At 48.5% G+C, this 17735-nt stretch overlaps 2 protein-coding genes across 2 annotated transcripts in view; both read left to right on the forward strand.

The window, feature by feature from the left end:
* The first annotated feature begins 2651 nt into the window (after positions 1–2651).
* Positions 2652–3913, forward strand: G0S2 (G0/G1 switch 2). Its single transcript, XM_024201796.2, has 2 exons — positions 2652–2733; positions 3275–3913. Exon 2 carries the CDS (start codon positions 3306–3308, stop codon positions 3615–3617), a length of 312 nt encoding a protein of 103 aa, XP_024057564.1. The 5' UTR covers positions 2652–2733; positions 3275–3305; the 3' UTR covers positions 3618–3913.
* Positions 3914–15292: 11379 nt separating this feature from the next.
* HSD11B1 (hydroxysteroid 11-beta dehydrogenase 1) overlaps positions 15293–17735 on the forward strand; it is a 6563-nt gene continuing 4120 nt past the window's right edge. The window contains exons 1-3 of the mRNA XM_024201810.1: positions 15293–15602; positions 16273–16403; positions 17398–17509. Of these exons, the coding sequence (XP_024057578.1) occupies positions 15515–15602; positions 16273–16403; positions 17398–17509 (331 nt within the window). The 5' untranslated portion in view covers positions 15293–15514. The remainder of the gene's footprint in view (positions 15603–16272; positions 16404–17397; positions 17510–17735) is intronic.

The raw sequence follows: 17735 nt of genomic DNA on the forward strand, positions 1-17735 counted from the left end.
CTGTAATGCTCACTTTTCAATGTACTGAAGGAGGAAAAAAATGCCTTAAAGACTGTGACCAGCTGTAAAATTTGTTGCCAAGTTGGAGGAAAAGGTAAAGAACGTAAAAAGAGCAACCAAAGAGAACCAGCTGGTTCTTTAGCAACCCTTGCAAAAAATCCAGCAATTCAGTTTCAAATGCACTTGGGGAATCTGTGCATAAAATAACAGAGCAGTTTCAATATCATCATCTTTCAAGGGTCCTTTCCCTGACTGACCGTAACCTGTTCCCAGCAAGCAGCACCAGCCGTCCTTGGAAGGGGGAGGAGAGTGTTACAATGGTGAAGAAACTATAGTGCTTCTGCTACGTGCAGGATGTGTGGGGAAAGCGTGTGAGTGACTCACTGACTAGCCCTCGCTCACATACTGAATGAAACTCTGGGCCAGAAATAAAGTCCCAGATTTCAGTAACAAGTACTTATCTGCACGTTTACCGCTGTACATTTACACCATGACCCAGATCCTTGAGACTGGCTATTTAGTGCCTCATGCAGGTCAGGGGTGTAGGTAGGGGGACAAGCCACCTTTATGCTCTTCCCCCCAATCACTTTGTCCCACAGTGTTGTCCCAAGGATCCTCACGGCTACTCCAAGTTGCACTGGCTGCCTGCAGCCCCAAGACCATGCTCCCTCCAGCCCTATACCGGAAGGTCTGAGGAGGGGAGGAGGAGCCCCCCAACTGGCTAACACTGCCTTTTTGGCTGCTTCGTACAACCAGAGTAGTTCAGAACAACTTTAACAGGGTCTGGCCCTGTACTGTACCATTGCGTTTGGGCATACACAGAGTCACAGTTTACAAAGTGGGATCCACACCCACACCCCCACCCAGTGGCTCTGCTAGAACAATCTCTTTGACCCAGCTGTACATTACACTATTTTCTCAATGGAACTTCACTTCTCTTTCCACTATAATCAACCGGACAAAATTTCCCTCTTAGCTCCACACAGTCGATCTTGACTCTGATATGCTGTTCTCCCTGGCAGATCCACACATAGGGAGCGAGAACAGACTACCTGTATCCACATTCAACACTACCCTCTGGATCTGAGAGGAGAATTCTGCCCAAATTTTCCAAGCAGTTCTGAGGGATCAGCAGGCATAGCTCCCGCTGCCTGCTCTCGGCTTGAGCAGGTATTCAGACCAGCAGTCCATCCAGCTGCGTAAGGCTCTTTCAGACAAGGAATTGTTCTGTACACTGCTCAGCATTCACTGGCTCAGTGGGTGATGTAGTCTGCTTTACGCTGATGATGCAATGCTCTTATGGAGCAGGCAGCAGAGGAAATGTCAAAGTGCTACAGACTGTGTCATGCTTCCCATGAACATAACATACTGTACTTTACTTTCACACTCGTTTCAATAGAAAAGATTGCATGCAGCTGGCTTTCTTTTGGTTTCAGGATAGGAGAACTGAAGGCAAGAAACCACATTCAGCAAGTGGGGTGGGTGGAATGCAGCAGAGAGAGGGAGGGTATGTCTACACTACACCGACTACAGCGGCTGTAGTGGAGATGCTTCCTACTTGGACAGAAGGGTGTTTTCCACTGGGATTCTGTGTGGTTAATCCACTCTGAGAAGGGGTAGCTAGGTTGACGGAAGATTTTGTGATATGCAGCATTTAGCCCATGTTGTAACTGAGACAATCCATTTAGTCATTCAAGATGATCAGTATTCAGCTGCTAGTTTTTGCTGTGCAATTTCAACTATAAGGTTCCAAAGAGAGACAGATCAATGCATTCCCCAAGCTCCTACGTACATACTATAAATCAGGGGTTCTCAAACTGGGTTTGGGACCGCTCAGGGCGTCCCGAGGTTCTTACATGGGGGGCTGGGAGCGGTCAGCCTCCACCCCAAACCCCACTTTGCCTCCAGCATTTATAATGGTGTTAAATATATAAAAAAGTGTTTTTAATTTATAAGGTGGGTCACCCTCAGAGGCTTGCTATGTGAAGGGGGCCACCAGTACAAAAGTTTGAGAACCAATGCTGTCAATTACACTTTTCTGAAACACTAGGTTACCTTCCAAGGGCAATATTCCCCCTTTAAAGCCACACTGCTGCTGACTTTCCCCAAGAGCAGGGAGGGACATTACAGTGCTTCTTGCCGCAGTTTAGGAGAGATCTGGGCAGATTCCAAACCTTGTGCATTTCACACATCCTTCCCCCGAAGGGGGTTTATGAGTCTGCCGCTGCCCCAGCCCTAGGCACGACCACCCCTGCACCCTCGCCCGCCATCAAGCAAACACATCAACCAGCCCACTCCTCCCCTGCCGACCGCCCGAAACTGGAGAGGGCAGAAACGTTTGCTACGTGACTCCCAGGCTCCAAGCCTGCCCAGAAGCCCCCTCCCACTTCTGGTGCCCAGAGGATGGATTAGGCTGAGTGATGCCTGCGTGATCCGGGCGTGATCCCCCCCCCCCCCGGTGTGTCTGCTCTGTAGCTGGCGACCCCAGCCCCCGCAGCGAGCCTCAGGGGGGCGGTCACCCAATAGAAACCCTGCTGGCTGCATGCTCTCGGGGCGTGCACAGCCCTGCTGGCCCCCCGCCTGCCTGAGCAAGGAGGAGCCGGCCCCGGGAGGGGAGGAGCCGCCAGGGCGATATAAGGCTCGGGGTGGCTGGGGGAAGCAGCTGCCAAGCTACAGCGGAGAACTGAGCCGAAATCCCTCGCTGCGAACCCGCGGAGCACAGCGCGCCCTGCGGTAAGTACAGCGGGAGCGGGGTGCAGTCCCATGCCCCCTGAGAAAGGGGACCACGTGCCGAGGGACCCCCGGCTTATCCTGGGGGAATTCCAGACCCAAACACCGGCAGTTACTAGGGTGACCAGATGTCCCGATTTTATAGGGACAGTCCCGCTATTTGGGGCTTTTTTTTTTTTTAATATGGGTTCCTATTACCCCCCCACCCCTTATTACTATTGAGCCATGTCTGGGAGTTCTTCAAACTCCGCTTTGCAACGGGGACTGGCCCGTGTGGATGTGGCTGGAGAACGGCTGAAGGGATCGCTTGGCGGTGAGGTTTTGGTACTGCCCATCACCGCCCTAGCGGAGTGTCCGCGTTTTCCTGAAACAGACACTGGGCCATGACAGTGTTCATTAGTGTTGCCTGCCTGTGCCCTGTGCCTGTGCCCTCTAGACGGACTCCGCTTTCTCTTGGAAGCAGCCCTGCTGAATGCAGAAGGAAGCTGCTCGAGATAGCAGCTGATGGGTCTCTCTCTTTTTTCCCCCCTCTCTTGCTCTCCAGGTTTTGTGACCTTCCAGGTCTGCGGCCCTAGATGGAGACCATGCAGGAGCTGATTCCCTTTGCCAAAGAAATGTTCACCCAGAAGCCCAGCAGAAAGATGGTCAAGATCTATATGCTGGGCAGCGTGCTGGCTTTCTTCGGGGTGGTTATTAGCCTGGTGGAGACCGTCTGCAGCCCTTTCACCTCTGAAGAGCAGCTGGAGGAGGAGGAGGAGAAGGAGAAGAGACCTCCCCTGACCAAAGAGCACACTGTCCCCCAGAAACAGCGGGATTTGATCGTGGAGAAGAGCAAAGAGCAGGATGTAATGCAGAGGAACTTGGTGATCAGGCAGCGTGCATCCTAAGAGAGACTGCCCAGTCAGTGATAGGCGTGCCCAAGAGACTGCTGGCCTGTTTGATCTCCAGGTGCGGACTCCAGGGAGAAGGGAATCGACACTGACTGCAGACGCAAGGGTCTCTAGAGAAGTGACTATTATTTGCTGCTATGCAGCAGTTCAAAAACGCCACCCGTTGAATATGTACCCTTTTGTTGGTATAAAAAGGTGTAAGGTGCCCGGCATTTTGCACCAACATGTTTTTTTTTATTATGAATAAACTTTACAAATATATTTTGCATTGTAAATAAATATTTTATACATTACCAAGCCTCTTTCATTTGTCAGTCTTCAAAGAGGGATGGAGTCTTAATTCAGCTAAAGTTATTGAAATAAATTCTTCACAGCCTAATGCCTCCTGCAGGGTGGTGTTTTATCAGGGCACTTAGGGAAGCATCCTAAGTTTGGCAGTGAAACAGTTGCTGAATGCTGTCACCTTCCAATTAGTACAAACACACAGTCAACAATGGGAGACCCTGTGTGGTTGGTTGGTTTGTTTTTCTTCTCCCCCTTTTGTTTTCTAAAGCCTAACTTCTTTATACAAACCAGATATTGCTCACATCCCTGTATTTATAATCATACACAGAGGTTGGTTGGTTTGGGTTTTTTTAAGGTTGGAGGCAGGGGCAGTGTAGCCAGATGTTGATCTCTGTTACATGGGTGTAAATGCAGAAAGGGATATCTGGCCCATTCTGTCTTATTCCTAACAAGCTGCAGGACTAATGAAAAGAGCCTGATCCTGCCTCCATTAATGGTAATGGCAAAGCTCTCAAGGACATTAATACCCACTTCTTACATAGTACTTTACAGTACCATTATTCCCATTTTGCAGAGGGGATAACAGACACAGAGCAGTGAAATGACTTGCCCAAGGTCACCGACCAGGCCAGTGGCAAAGCTGGGAATAGAACTCACGCCTTTGAGTCCCGGTCCAGTGCTCTACCCACTAGGACACACTGTGCTCACCAGACCGTCCTTTGATCACAATTTTCCCGCAATTTCTCACCTGCATGGTCTTGAATGCAGCAGATTGTTAGCACCACATGCTTTAATTAACAAGCGAGTAGGTTAACGGTTTCCACTGTACTTTAAAAAAAAAAAAAAGATTGGTGCATGTATGCTACATGTAACACAATGCTAGCAAACTCACCCATTCAGAAGTCAATGGGTCATCCAAGTATGGGAGGGGCACGTCAATGTTGGTTTCTACTTGCTAGAAGTTAGAAGCTGCAATGCTATGTCCAGTGCCCCCAAGGAGGCAGGGTAAACATTTCTCACACTAATTCCCTGCCAGGTACACGCTGTATATAGCATCAGGAAAACACACAAGCAATGTGCCTCTGTGTAGCCACAAGGGGAAAAAAGATCCCTTTTCTAATTGCTACAGAGAACGGGAGATCGTGGAAACAAAAAAGATAGGAAAGCAGGAAGGAACTAGCTAGAAATATCCTGAATGGTTTCTAGATGCTAGTCTTATTTTAAGAATAAAAACATCCAACTTCACCCTTTCATCTGTGTAACCAACACCGGTTGTCAAAAAGGGCACATAATATGGGGAGAATGTCCCTGAGCCTGTAAAAACTTCATGTTCTGAATTAAACACAAGGGTGCACGTACATTTTCCATCTGGGAAAAAACTGGGATAGACATCAACATAAAATAGCACTTGAGAACTAACGTGTTTTATGTGCCAATCAAGCATTCCTCCGGGTTTCAGTTTCCCAGACATGACAGACGGGCCAATGCCTCATTCACTTCACTGGATGTTGAGTGTGCAAAGGTGAAGGCACAATTTAGCCTGAAGAAAACAGTTAGCTGAACCATGTCCCTGAATAATGCCAGATCAAGGACACTGATAGTTTTACAGCCTACCCAGATTCTTATGCTGCAGAAGGCTTGTGGCAGTGGAAAGAAAAACTTTGGGCCCATACTCCAACCCCCTTACTCACCTCGCTGCCCCGTCCTGTACCTTACTTCAGAAATAGTCTCGTTGACATTGATTTTTGTTGTGTTTTTACATCTCCTAGTAGCACAGTGGGGTCCTGAGCTATAGTTGGGGCTCCTAGGGGCCACAGGTGTGAATGTGATTTAAGTGAGACAACAACTGGGTCTTGACTTGATTCAAGCCTTTTTGGCTTCAAACTCTTAATATCTTATTCATTCACAGGACTAGACCTGCTTCACAGGTTACACCTGGTGCAGGACAATAGGGAAACCTAGAAAATGAAGAGAAACATTTCTTCTTTGCTGTCATAACAGGAAACCCCTGTGATGCAGAGTTCAGAGGCTTTAGATGAAGCCTCTCTGTTGAATGACCTGAATTTAATATGAGCCAGCAATTATTTTTATCATCCTTCAACTCTGTGCAAAGGGGCATTTCTTTTTGTCTGGGATGACTGGGAGAGGGCAATCGTGTCCTTCCACCCGCTCCCCCTTTGAATAAAAATAGAGTTATCTAATTTCAGGGTTTATGAGCTTAAAGCAGAGAGATTTGTGCAACTGTCAAAATAGCTGCACTTTAGGCGGCTAACGGGATTAGACAGCTAGAATAGCCGTGACGATGCCAGTACGTCTAGAATCTTCTGAGCAAGTCCCTCCTTCCAGGATGCAGCCTTCTGATCTACTGTGATCCTGGGGGTCATCCCCTTGCAAATATTTCCCCCAAAGGTCAATCTGAAAGATCAGTTCTGTATCTCATTGATTCTGCAACATGAGTTTGCACTTAGTGCATAGAAAACTCTGGCTTTTTACAGCCGTGCAAATTAGGCAAGTGTCAGTGGCTAAACTGCTGTGCAATAATGCCAGTGCAAAGTTTTACATCAAGCCATGTGTATTAGTTCCAGTGCTTGTGAATTCAAAATAATGTCACGATTATATTGTAACAGTGGTGGGTTGCAGGAATCACCCACTAAAGAAGAGCAGGTTTCAACAAACCCCACTTTCTTCATTATGGCTGGAATTTTCAAAGTGGCCTGTCATTTTGGTGCTTCCGTTTTTGAATCCCCAACTCGAGGCACCTAGAAATTTAATGCACTTTAACTCGGGCATCCAAAAGCAGGAATTCTTGTGATGTTTTGGGGCTATACAAACAGCACAAACACTGCCTTTCGCAACTAAATGCCATAAGCAAATTGTATCTGTCAGATACAGAGGATAAAGTGTTGTATCTGCATCATACATGTACATTTGCAACTTCCAAAAAGATAGAGGGATTTTTTTTTTTAACATGGGCTATTGGGCTATAGCTAAGAGCACTGGGATGGAATTGATTAGAGGGAGATGTAATCTCAAACTCAGGAAAGGCTCCTAACAGTGAAGTTTATAGTGTGAAATAACATCACTTGGACCATTTGAAATTGGACTGCGCTAAAGCATTTAGGGCTAAGCTTTAGGAACAACCGTGCATTGTCTGAGGAATGAATGACATCCCCTAATACAGGGGTAGGCAACCTATGGCACGCGTGCCGAAGGCGGCACGCGAGCTGATTTTGAGTGGTACTCACACTGCCCAGGTCCTGGCCACCGGTCCGGGGGGCTCTGCTTTTTAATTTAATTTTAAATGAAGCTTCTTAAACATTTTAAAAACCTTATTTACTTTACATACAACAATAGTTTAATTATATATTATAGACTTATAGAAAGAGACCTTCTAAAAACGTTAAAATGTATTACTGGCACGCGAAACCTTAAATTAGAGTGAATAATGAAGACTCGGCCCACCACTTCTGAAAGGTTGCCGACACCTGCCCTAATATGTTAGGTTTTAATTTCTATTATTCTGTTCTGTTTAGGGCATATCTAAATTTGGCTTATTCTAAGCAATGAATCAGGAAAAATCCCCTGGCACGTTACATCCCCAGGCAGGGCCGGCTCCAGGCACCAGCTTAACAAGCAGGTGCTTGGGGCGGCCAAGAGAGAGGGGCGGCACCTGCAGCAATTTGGGGGCGGCATTTCCTTCACTCCCTCTAGGACTGCTGCCGCCGATCGCGGCTTTTATTTTTTATTTATTTATTTATTTTTTGCTTGGGGCGGCAGAAATGCTGGAGCCGGCCCTGTCCCCAGGGAATGCAGCTGGAGTGAGATCTGGTGTACAGCTTCCCGCAAGCTCACCAGGCACATCTCAAAAGAGGTTATGTTAACGCTGAGACTTCACTCAGGTCTTGGTAGCATGACGGTAGCGTGCTGCAGGCACTGCAGCCTTCTCTCACCTGCCAATGCACCGCAAGAGAATGGGTGGCTGTTTTTTTAGAAATGCCTAACTTGCTATTTGCAGGTTGGGGTCTGCTTGGTTCAAGGGCCTGCCACCTAAATTTAGGACTTCAGAAATCAACACCTCGAGAGAAACAAGCCAGGTTTTTTTTCAAGGGCACAGGGAGCATGGCCAGTGTCCAGAGCTCCCCCAAGCAGGCTGTAGTCAGGGTCCTGGAGATGATCTTTCCCGGGAGTGAGTTAGGTTAGGTCAGGTCACCCAGCAGATATGAACATCACAAACACACTATTCCCCCTGTACTAGCAATGCACAAACTCCAGTGGTACTTGTAACGTGGGGAGCTCTCACTGAGACCTTCAAACAGGAATACCACCTGAAACCTCCCCCAATCTCACCTCCACACAGGCCTTCCCACCTTCTCTGCTTAACACACATCTCCACACCGTTTGCCAAGCACTGTCCCCATTTGGGCTAGGGGCATTTTGCTGCTTCATTAATCCAAGATTTAGCACATAACTGGGATGAGGCTTGACACTGGAATGAGGTTTGTCGATGAGGTGAAGTGGTCTGAGGAGTGGAGTGCCAGTCCCTTTGGAACAGTGCAGGCGGTCCCATACCTTCTCCCTGGAGAACTAGCAAGTCAAGCCAGCTTTCCCCAAACTCCTGGAGCACTCTGCTAGGGGCCAGAACACCTTCTACCCCCTGTCCCGTCACCTGAACATTGCACCTCATCCAACTGCTGTCCCTGTAATGGCTTCACACGGGGGCTGATTGCCCCCAAAGCACAAGGCCCTCAAAGCTCATAAGAAACACAGTGGCTGCTACTGAGCCGAAACCTCTCAGATACACAGCAGATTCCCACGCACCGGCCACCGCATTTGCACTGTCCAGCTGCTTGTTTTCCCAACTTGCTCTTTTGTGGTTTCGATTGAGCTTCCCAAATCACCTCTGGAAGCACCCAGTGGCTCAGGGGGCTGAGTGAACTGACTGTCGTCTCAGGCCCACGTGTGTTTGAGAAAGCACAATCAGCTAACACTGGGCCAAGTAGTGCCGTGGTGATGCACACCTCTGGCCACTCTGAGCTGCACTGTACCTGCCTTTCGTTGAGCAATGGTCGAAGGCTCGACTGTAACCAATAATGACCAGGAAGTGACATGCCCGTGTCCCATTCCCAAAGCCCAGGATGGCCTCTCTTTAGTAAGCACTGAAAGTTCAGCTGGTGACATCAGCTTTTTCTTTATGATGAAACAGAAGCAAAGCTGCTTTTTTAAAAAGCCATTTTAATTGCTACTATTACTATTTAATTTCAAACTATTGTGAATCCATCCGTTTTGCCTGGCATGCATAAACCTGCCTACATTTTTTCCCTGTTCACTGTATTTGCTTCTAATACTCAGGCCAGGGGTGGCTTGTGTGGGGAGGGAAGCTACAGCAGATATGATTTGCTGCTTCACTGACCATCCATCAGGACATTTAAAAATGCACCTTTAAATTTACATTAACTCCTCTCTCTAACAGGCTATGGGTTTCAAGGCGTGGAAAACATCCCCTGTGCAGAATGGCCAGCACAACGTCTATGCACCATTTATTTCCTTCAAGTGGGGTATAAATTGGACTTAAATGGTACAGAGCTGACCCTCTGCACCAGGGTGCATTTCTCCAAAGGGGAAAAAATACAATAATGCCGCTGAGGTTGGTTCAGAAGTGGCTGCGTATTCTGCATGCTGCCAATACGCTCACTTCAAGGGCACTCCTCACTCGCTCTCATAAATACTTTACTATCAGGTTGCTGGTCTTTGGCTATGTGCTCTGCATACTTCTGGGCTAATTTAGAAGCTATGGGCGATAAAGGGAATGAGAGAGGTGGTGCCTGGCACACGTGTGCGTGTTAGAAATGTGACTAATAGTTATAAGATCTGCCCCTTTGGCAGGCCTTCTCAACCAAGGAGGACGTGTTCATAGCAGCAGCCGCCGCCAGGAAGGTGCTGTTCACAAACAACATTCTACATTTGGAGAGCAAACTTTGCTGCCTCAGTTTGGTCTCCAAACACATGAAACTCCTTGGCAAAAGGGAGATGGTGGCTGTTCAGTGCAAACCACGTTCCAGCTACCGGTGAGTGAAAGCGACGACAATGTGCTCTGAGTGTAACAGAGCTGGCTGGACAATCATTTTTCCCCCCCGGGGAAAGTTATTGAAAGCAAATTGTTATATAGTTCACAGCAAAAAAGTTAGTGACGTATTTACGAAAACATTGTATAAAAGCCATTTTCCACAAAAAAAACGGTTTCGGTGGAAAATTCTCAACCAGTTCTAGAGGCTGGAGTCTAAAGACTCCAGAGTGGGGTGGGCTGCTTGTCAGTCTTTCTGCTTCCATCCTTTCCCTGGCCCTCCTAGCACCTGGCAACCAGCCCTGAGGCCTTGTAAGGCTCACAGCGAACCTGAAAGGCCAAGCTAATCAAATGCTGCAAAAGAAATCATGTGGGGATATGAGGCCTCTTCCTCCAAACACAGGCCTGGAAGCCAGGGATTCCAGGATTCTAATCCCAGTGCTGACACCAGGCCCTAGGCAAATCACTTCCTTTCTCTCCGTAACTGTTCTCCTGGTTTTGCAAAACGAGAAATAGCAACACTTGTTTATCCCTTAATCCTCCCACAGCACCTGGGAGCCAGGCAATGTCTGTACCATACACTGAGGGTGTAAATAGCTACAGAAGGGCCTTTTATGTTTAAGAGAGGTGTTAGATTTCAGGCAGCACTCAATCCCCTCCCCTCCCCTCCCCGTGAGCTCCTCCAGTTATTCAGGGTAGCGATCTGGGAAGAGCATGAATAATTACACAAGCAGATGACATTAAACCGGGGTGGGGGGGGGGGTGTTGCAAGCCCCAGTGAGAACAGAGAAATAGGGACCTTGAGAAAAATGGGCAGGAAATAACATAAGACAGAACATCAGGTGAGCCTAGAATCTGACACGCTTTAGGAAATGCTGCTAAACTTTTCTCTTCAGAAAAGGCTTTCCCCCCATCACCTCCTCCTCACCAAACACCCCCAGAAAAAGCAGCCTGAAACCAACAAGTCAAATAACCAAATAACAAACAACATTTAAAAAAACTCTACCCCCAAGCAAAGTTTTTGTCCTGAGAAGGGAGAAGAGCCAGAGACTCCATGGAGCTCACTAAGGACTTCACTATTGATTTTATACGGAAGGCGATCGGATAACATGGTGCTGGCAGGGGTGTAAAACCAACCATTAGATTAAAGTGTTTTTATTACCCAAGGGATTGGTGGGGGCACTAAGCCACAGATGCCAAGTGGGATGGAGGAACCTGGGAAGCGTGACAGTCAGCAAATGAGGTGAGCTCCCATTTCTGCGTAGCCTCCAAAACAGGCCCATGTGATCTGGGACTGCATCTCATACCCTGCTCTCTGGTGACACCACACCAGGAATACTGGGCTCAGCTCAGTTGTATGTAAATGTTTAGATAAAGTGAAGGGATGGAGGGATCTAGAGGAAACAGCGGGGACCTAAAGCAGTCCAGTCTGGCAAAATAATGGGCAGGTGCTAATCCTCGGTAAGTATTGGAAGGGAGTTCCACGCCACACCATGGGGGGAGATGAATAATTATGGGAGGGCAATAGGAATAACAGGAGGCAATTAAAGAACAGGATATTTGGAGTAAATAGCAGGAAGGCAAAGCCTCTTGAGTGAGAGCCAGGCTGTAGAAGAGCCCCCCAGGGAAATGATGGAAGACCCACTGTTTCAGAGGTGTACAATTAGACTGGATAAACCACTAGGAAATGTCCTGTAGGGGACAAACCTGCCTTGCTGGAGAAGGACTGGGCCAGATAGGACATTTTCCATCTCTAGATCCCATACGTCTGTGGTCAATCCAGATCACTTGTTCCCCACAGGTTTCCATACCAACCAATGCCATTAATGGTTTCTTCTGAAAAAAGCCCAGCTATTGGGAGGTACTACAGAGGCCAGCAGCCAAGAGCCACTCACCTGGAGAATGAAAGGTGTGTGTTAGCACCTCCCCCTACCCCAGCAAGCTCCCCCTGCCCAGCTGTTGCAATTACAGTAGTGCCAAGAGCAGCCTCTAGGTTAGAGCTCGAAAGCAGCTTTGCCGGGAGGAGGATCGGATCCCTGTCAACTCCCCACAACAGCCTCGGGACACGGTTGGGCAGCACATGAACCAAGCAGGGCTGTCAACCCTACGCATTTCACCAGCCCTGCATTCTACATTGTTTGCACTGTTAAAAAAGCTGTCAGCCCACTGCTTAGACTCTAAAGCCCACCCCCATCCATGGGCTTCAGAGCTTGAGCCCCAGCCCAAGCCGCCACTTCAAAGCACCATCTATGCAGCTAGTTTCAGAGCACTAGCACAAGTTCACATCTGACAGCTGTATAGACATACCCCAAGAGCACTGGACTGGGAATCAGGAGACAGGGTTCTATTCCTGGCTCTGCCAGGGACCTGATGTGAGACCTGGAGCAAGGAATTTCCCTTTTCTGTGCCTCTGTTTCCCCTCCCACCCTTTGCCTATCCTGGGTATTTAGATTGCAAGGTCTTTGGGGGCAGGGGCAGTCTTGCTCTGTGTGTTTGAACAGCGTTTTGCATGACGGGGATCTGAGCTCAACTGCGGCCTCTAGATGCTACAAATACAAATAACAATAGTACCCTAAGAGAGTGACTTGCCCATCCCACATAACATACGTATCTGGCCCGCATTGCTGTGGTATCTGAACGCCTCACCATCTTGAATGTTTTTATCCTCAACTCCCCCCAAAGAGGTAAGGACGTGCTATTGTCCCCATTGTACAGAGGGGGAACTGAGGCCGGGAGAGACTAAGGGTCAGATTTCCAAAGGTATTTAGGGGCCTAACTCCCATTGCAATCAGTGTAAGTTAGACACCTGGAAACCTTTGCAAATTTGGCCCTTCCTGACTTTTCCAAAGTCACACCAGAACTCTTCAGGGAATTGACTCCACCTCTCCCAGATCCTAGGGCCCTTGCCACTGGACCATCCGTCCTTTCCACAGGTGCTGGGTGCACAGGTGCTGCATGTAACAGAGAGTTCATTCTTTTATTGTTCAGCCAAGAAAGGGAAGTGGCCAATTCCATGAACTCAGGGTTAGAACAAAAGAAGAAGATGGGGGAAGTGGCAGCGTTTCCCAGAACGCAATGACATTTATCTGTCCAAAACATATTCTAAGTGCTTTTTATCAGCAGAGGATAAGTTAAGAGTGAAGAGAAATCTACACTTTAAGAGCAGTGCCCCACTGGCAGCTGGACAGACCTCCTGAGTACATTATTAACCCAAATCACCTGTTCCTTCAAAGCTATAACAAAGCACTGTCCCGGGTTCATCACTGGAGGGTTGCTTGTGTGTGTGCTGGGCTGCACACAGCCACTGGTTTGTTATTGTAGGGTTGCTCCTGAGTGCTGAGTTGCATCCCCTGATTGGTTATAGAATTGGGATGTTTGGGGAGGGTGTGGTACTTCAGGTTAACTCATTGGCTATGTGGAAGAGGATACGCACCGAGGTTTCTCTAAATAGATGTGGGGTGTGTACAATTTCACCACAGGAACCCATTGCATTGTGCATCTGTAACGCAAACCATCTTGCCCTGCAGACGAGGCTTTTATCCTTGTAAACAGAACTTTCCCCACCACATGAATGGACAGGGTCCAGAGAGGTAATCTCGTTAGCAAATGAAGCCCAGTCAGAGTGGTGCCACAACCTATATGTGCCATGGCACTGAGCCCAGAACGGCACGTAACAAGATGTACTGTCCTGTCCAGGAAGATCCCAGAGCTAGAGCTAGGCTGACAGTCGCTTAAGCCGACACCTATTATAAGACCTCTGTAACCGACTGTACTGAGGCCCAACACCCTGAGCCTTTGGCTGTTGCTCTGGAGTTCTCTTCGATTTTTCCTCTTTAATCTGAAAATGAATTGAGTGCTAATGAAAGATGCTGCAGAGCCTCCTCTGGAGACAGGGCCGGCTCTAACTTTTTTGCCACCCCAAGCAGCAAAAAAAAAAAAAGCGCCGCCCCGCCCCAACACCCCCCCCACCGATTGCCGCGCCGCCAAAACCCCCCCGCCGAGCGCTGTGCTGCCGAACAGCCCCCGCCCCCCGCTGAGTGCCATGCTGCTGAACCCCCCCCACGTGGAGCGCCGCCGAACACCCCCTGCCGAGCGCTGCGCTGCCGAACACCCCCGCCCCCCGCACGGAGCGCCACCGAAACCCCTGTGGAGCGCCGCGCTGCCGAAACCCCCGCCGAGCGCCGCGCCGCCAAATATCCCGGAGCGCCGCGCTGTCGAACACCCCCCGCGGAGCGCCGCGCCGCCGGACCCCCCCCCCCCACCGAGCGCCGCGCCGCGCTGCCCCCCGCCACCCCAAGATTGGCCGCCCCTTACCAGGTGCCGCCCCAAGCACGTGCTTGGTTGGCTGGTGCCTGGAGCCGGCCCTGCCTGGAGAGCAAAGACCTGTGTTTACCCACACAACAGGATACAGCATGCACAGCATCACGGCAAGTTTCCCGGCCTCCATCCTGAACTGGAGGGACCACATCTAGCTGGGAGTTCAGTCCTGACTCTCTGAAACCCTGGCTCCTCTGGTGAGAGAGCCAATTAGTGGCAGTCAATTAGACAATAGGCTACAACGAGCTAAATGGGGAAAGCATCTTCTGAACAACCTGGGGCCTCCAGCTCAGCAGCCACAATGGCAACCATTTGCTGAATCAAGGCCCTAAAGGGTCTGTCTATACTGCAGCTAGGGGTGAGCTTCCCAGGGCTGGAAGACAGACCTGCGCTGGCACGGCTTGAGCTAGCATGCCAAGAATAGCAGTGTGGCTGTGATGGCTCAAATGGCAGCTCAGGCTCTCAAGCCCACCCGACCCCTTGGGTCAGAGCCGGATCTCTGCCAGTGCTGCAGCGTCAACACAGCTATTTTTAGCACACTAGCTCGAGCCCTGCTAGAACGAGTCCGTCTACACAGGCTGGGAGGCTCACGCCCCAGCTGCAATGTGGACACAACCAAAGTGTGTTAATTAAACAATACCCAGTCCAGAGCACTGCAACGCTGAACCAATACCCCCCAACTGGTGGCTTTCATGGGCCTGAATTGCTTTCCTTGTGCCTGAACTGCAATACAATTGTAAGCTCCTTGGGGCAGGGTCTGTGTCCTCTTATATGTTGGCAATAGTGCCTGTGTGCAGTGTCAGTGCTTAGCAGACAAATGGTAATACAACGCAACCTTCTCCCACCTTCAGTAGGCAGTCTCCGATGCTTCCTACAGTGAAATTTGATGCTTTCCAGCAAAGGCACACCTCTTCCAGGGTGTTGTGCAAAATACTATACGTTAACGTAGGGGCAGGAAATATTAAATAAGCTGGCCAGAACCAAAGCGAAGCTGTCACTTAGACTGAGATTTATCAACTCTGAAGAGGAGCAAATTAAAGGTTTTGATGGACCCATCAATCCCACCACTGTGATTTTTGCAAAGGTTGAACCTTTGGGGAGCTGCAGTCGTGGCACTAACAGGTTTTTAAAGGTTAGGCATTGGCGCTTCTGTCTGGAGCAGATCTGCGGAGGAGTTGTTGTTTTTTTTCTTCTTCTTTCATGCTTTATTATTTCCTGATTCTGCAGTGGGATGGGTCTGTTGAGAAAGATTTTCATTCCCTTTGTAGGATTGGTCTTGGCCTTCTGTTTTTATTCAGCAAGGGAGGATTTTAAACCTGGTAAGTTATTAAAAGCGAATGTATTTTAAAAATTAAACAGAAAAAGCCACGTTTGATTGTTTTACACAGGATGTGTACAGAGCCTGAAATGAAACATGTCTGGGCATTTGGAACACTGCAGATAATAGAACACTCTGCTTTGCGGAGCTTTCAAACTACATCAAGCAAGTAACACAGAGAAATATTTTCTTAGGAAACAGGTGAAGTAGGAGTTTTATGATTCGGATTTACGGGGGGGCTTTTAACATTCAGTTTCACATGATTTATGTTTGTAAAAAAAAGAGCTAGAAAAAGGCTATTTTACAAATAATTTTTTTAAAAAAATCTTTAATAACTTTGAAAATATCTTTTTTGAAAATGGCTGGAAATTTTAATTATCAGAAAAAAAAATCATATCCTGATTTGCAACGTGATGGTTTTTTGAAACAATCTGGCCATGTCCCTATTAATATTGCTTTATTCACATTAGGAATTTTAACTATTCTTCTTACTGCAGTTTTCTTGGGACAAGGCAGAAAGTTTGCCTGGTGCAGGGTGGGCATGCTGATTTGGGCAGGTTGGATTGGCTTGTTGTCCACTTTGGTTTCTTGACCCCTGGGGGACACGGAGAGGGGGGGAAATCTTTCTCTGGTATCCTGGTAAATTAACATCCCTGTGCCTTGCTTTCCAGAGATGCTGAAAGGGAAGCGAGTGATTGTCACTGGAGCAAGCACTGGAATTGGAGAGCAAATGGCTTATCACCTGGCACGGATGGGAGCCCATGTTCTGATCACAGCACGGACGGAAGCCAAGCTTCAGAAAGTACGTACCGAGCACACACACACATGAATGTCAGTCTTATCATGTCACACACATAGACGTACAGACACGCATGCACACTCACCATTGCAATTACATGATATGCGCATCGGTACACTCGCATGCTGATTCTCACACATGCACAAACATACACACACACGCTTGTGCGTGCACAAGCGCATGTACATATCCATGCTCATGGTCATGCACACGCACGAACTCTTCTTTTTATACATGTGCTGGTATCCGTGCTCACACCCGCTTATGTACACACAATCTCATGTGCACTAGCACACAAGCATGCCCTCTCACTGCATTGCAGTAATATACACACGCCCCCACTCATCCTGCAGGCACAGACTTCCACTGCAGAGCAGACTATACTGGTAAATAGCCAGGTTGCTTCAGATTTCCATGGTACACAGACTTTGAAATCCCAGGAGGCTCCAATCCCATTCTCAGATCCTTTAGTGCCCACTGTTTAAAGCCAGAGCCAGAGGGTTCAACATAGTAATCCTATTGGGATCCAGGAAGTGCTCACTGCTAAAGGATCCCCCCCAGCCTAAGGGGGGGGGTCTACAGGACCTGGAGACCAAAAAGTTACAGGGGACAACTAATAAAAAAAACAAGGACAGGAGTAAGGTCAAAGGGTCAAACGAAGGGAAACCAGTCTTGGCAGGCAGAATGCACTCATTCTACCCACAGAGCCATGTCTATCCAACCATGGATGTAACACACTGAGGTTCTCAGAGGGTCATCAATGGGAAATGTGTTTCTACAACAGGGGTTGCGAGGTTATTACGTGGGGGGTCGCAAGCTGTCAGCCTCCTTCCCAAACCCCGCTTGGCCTCCAGCATTAATAATGGTGTTAAATATATTTAAAAAGTGTTTTTAATGTATAAGTGGGGTGGCACTCAGAGGCTTGCTGTGTGAAAGGGGTCACCAGTACAAAAGTCTGAGAACCCCTGTTCTACAACATTCCGTTCACGTGTTCCAGGTCATCACACGGTGTCTGGAGCTGGGTGCAGCCTCCGCGCAGTATGTGAGCGGCAGCATGGAGGATGAGGCCTTTGCCGAGCATGTGGTGAAGGAGGCTGAGCTAGTGCTGGGTACGTTAGCAGCTCGCCATCTGGAAATCGCCATCCGACCTTTAACAAGTGATAAAATGCAGAGAGATGTAGCATCACTCCTTAGCCACTTTACCGTCAGCCACATTAAAAAAACAAAACAAGAAAGGGCAGGAAAAATGGGAGGGATGTGGAAATGTCCTTCATCCTTCTCACATTACGTGTGTGTGTGTGTGTGTGTGTGTGTGTGTGTGTGTGTGTGTGTGTG

Source organism: Terrapene carolina, unplaced genomic scaffold (assembly GCF_002925995.2).
Source record: "Terrapene carolina triunguis isolate 2854851 unplaced genomic scaffold, T_m_triunguis-2.0 Scaffold926, whole genome shotgun sequence".
In the NCBI taxonomy this organism is placed as follows: domain Eukaryota; kingdom Metazoa; phylum Chordata; order Testudines; family Emydidae; genus Terrapene; species Terrapene triunguis.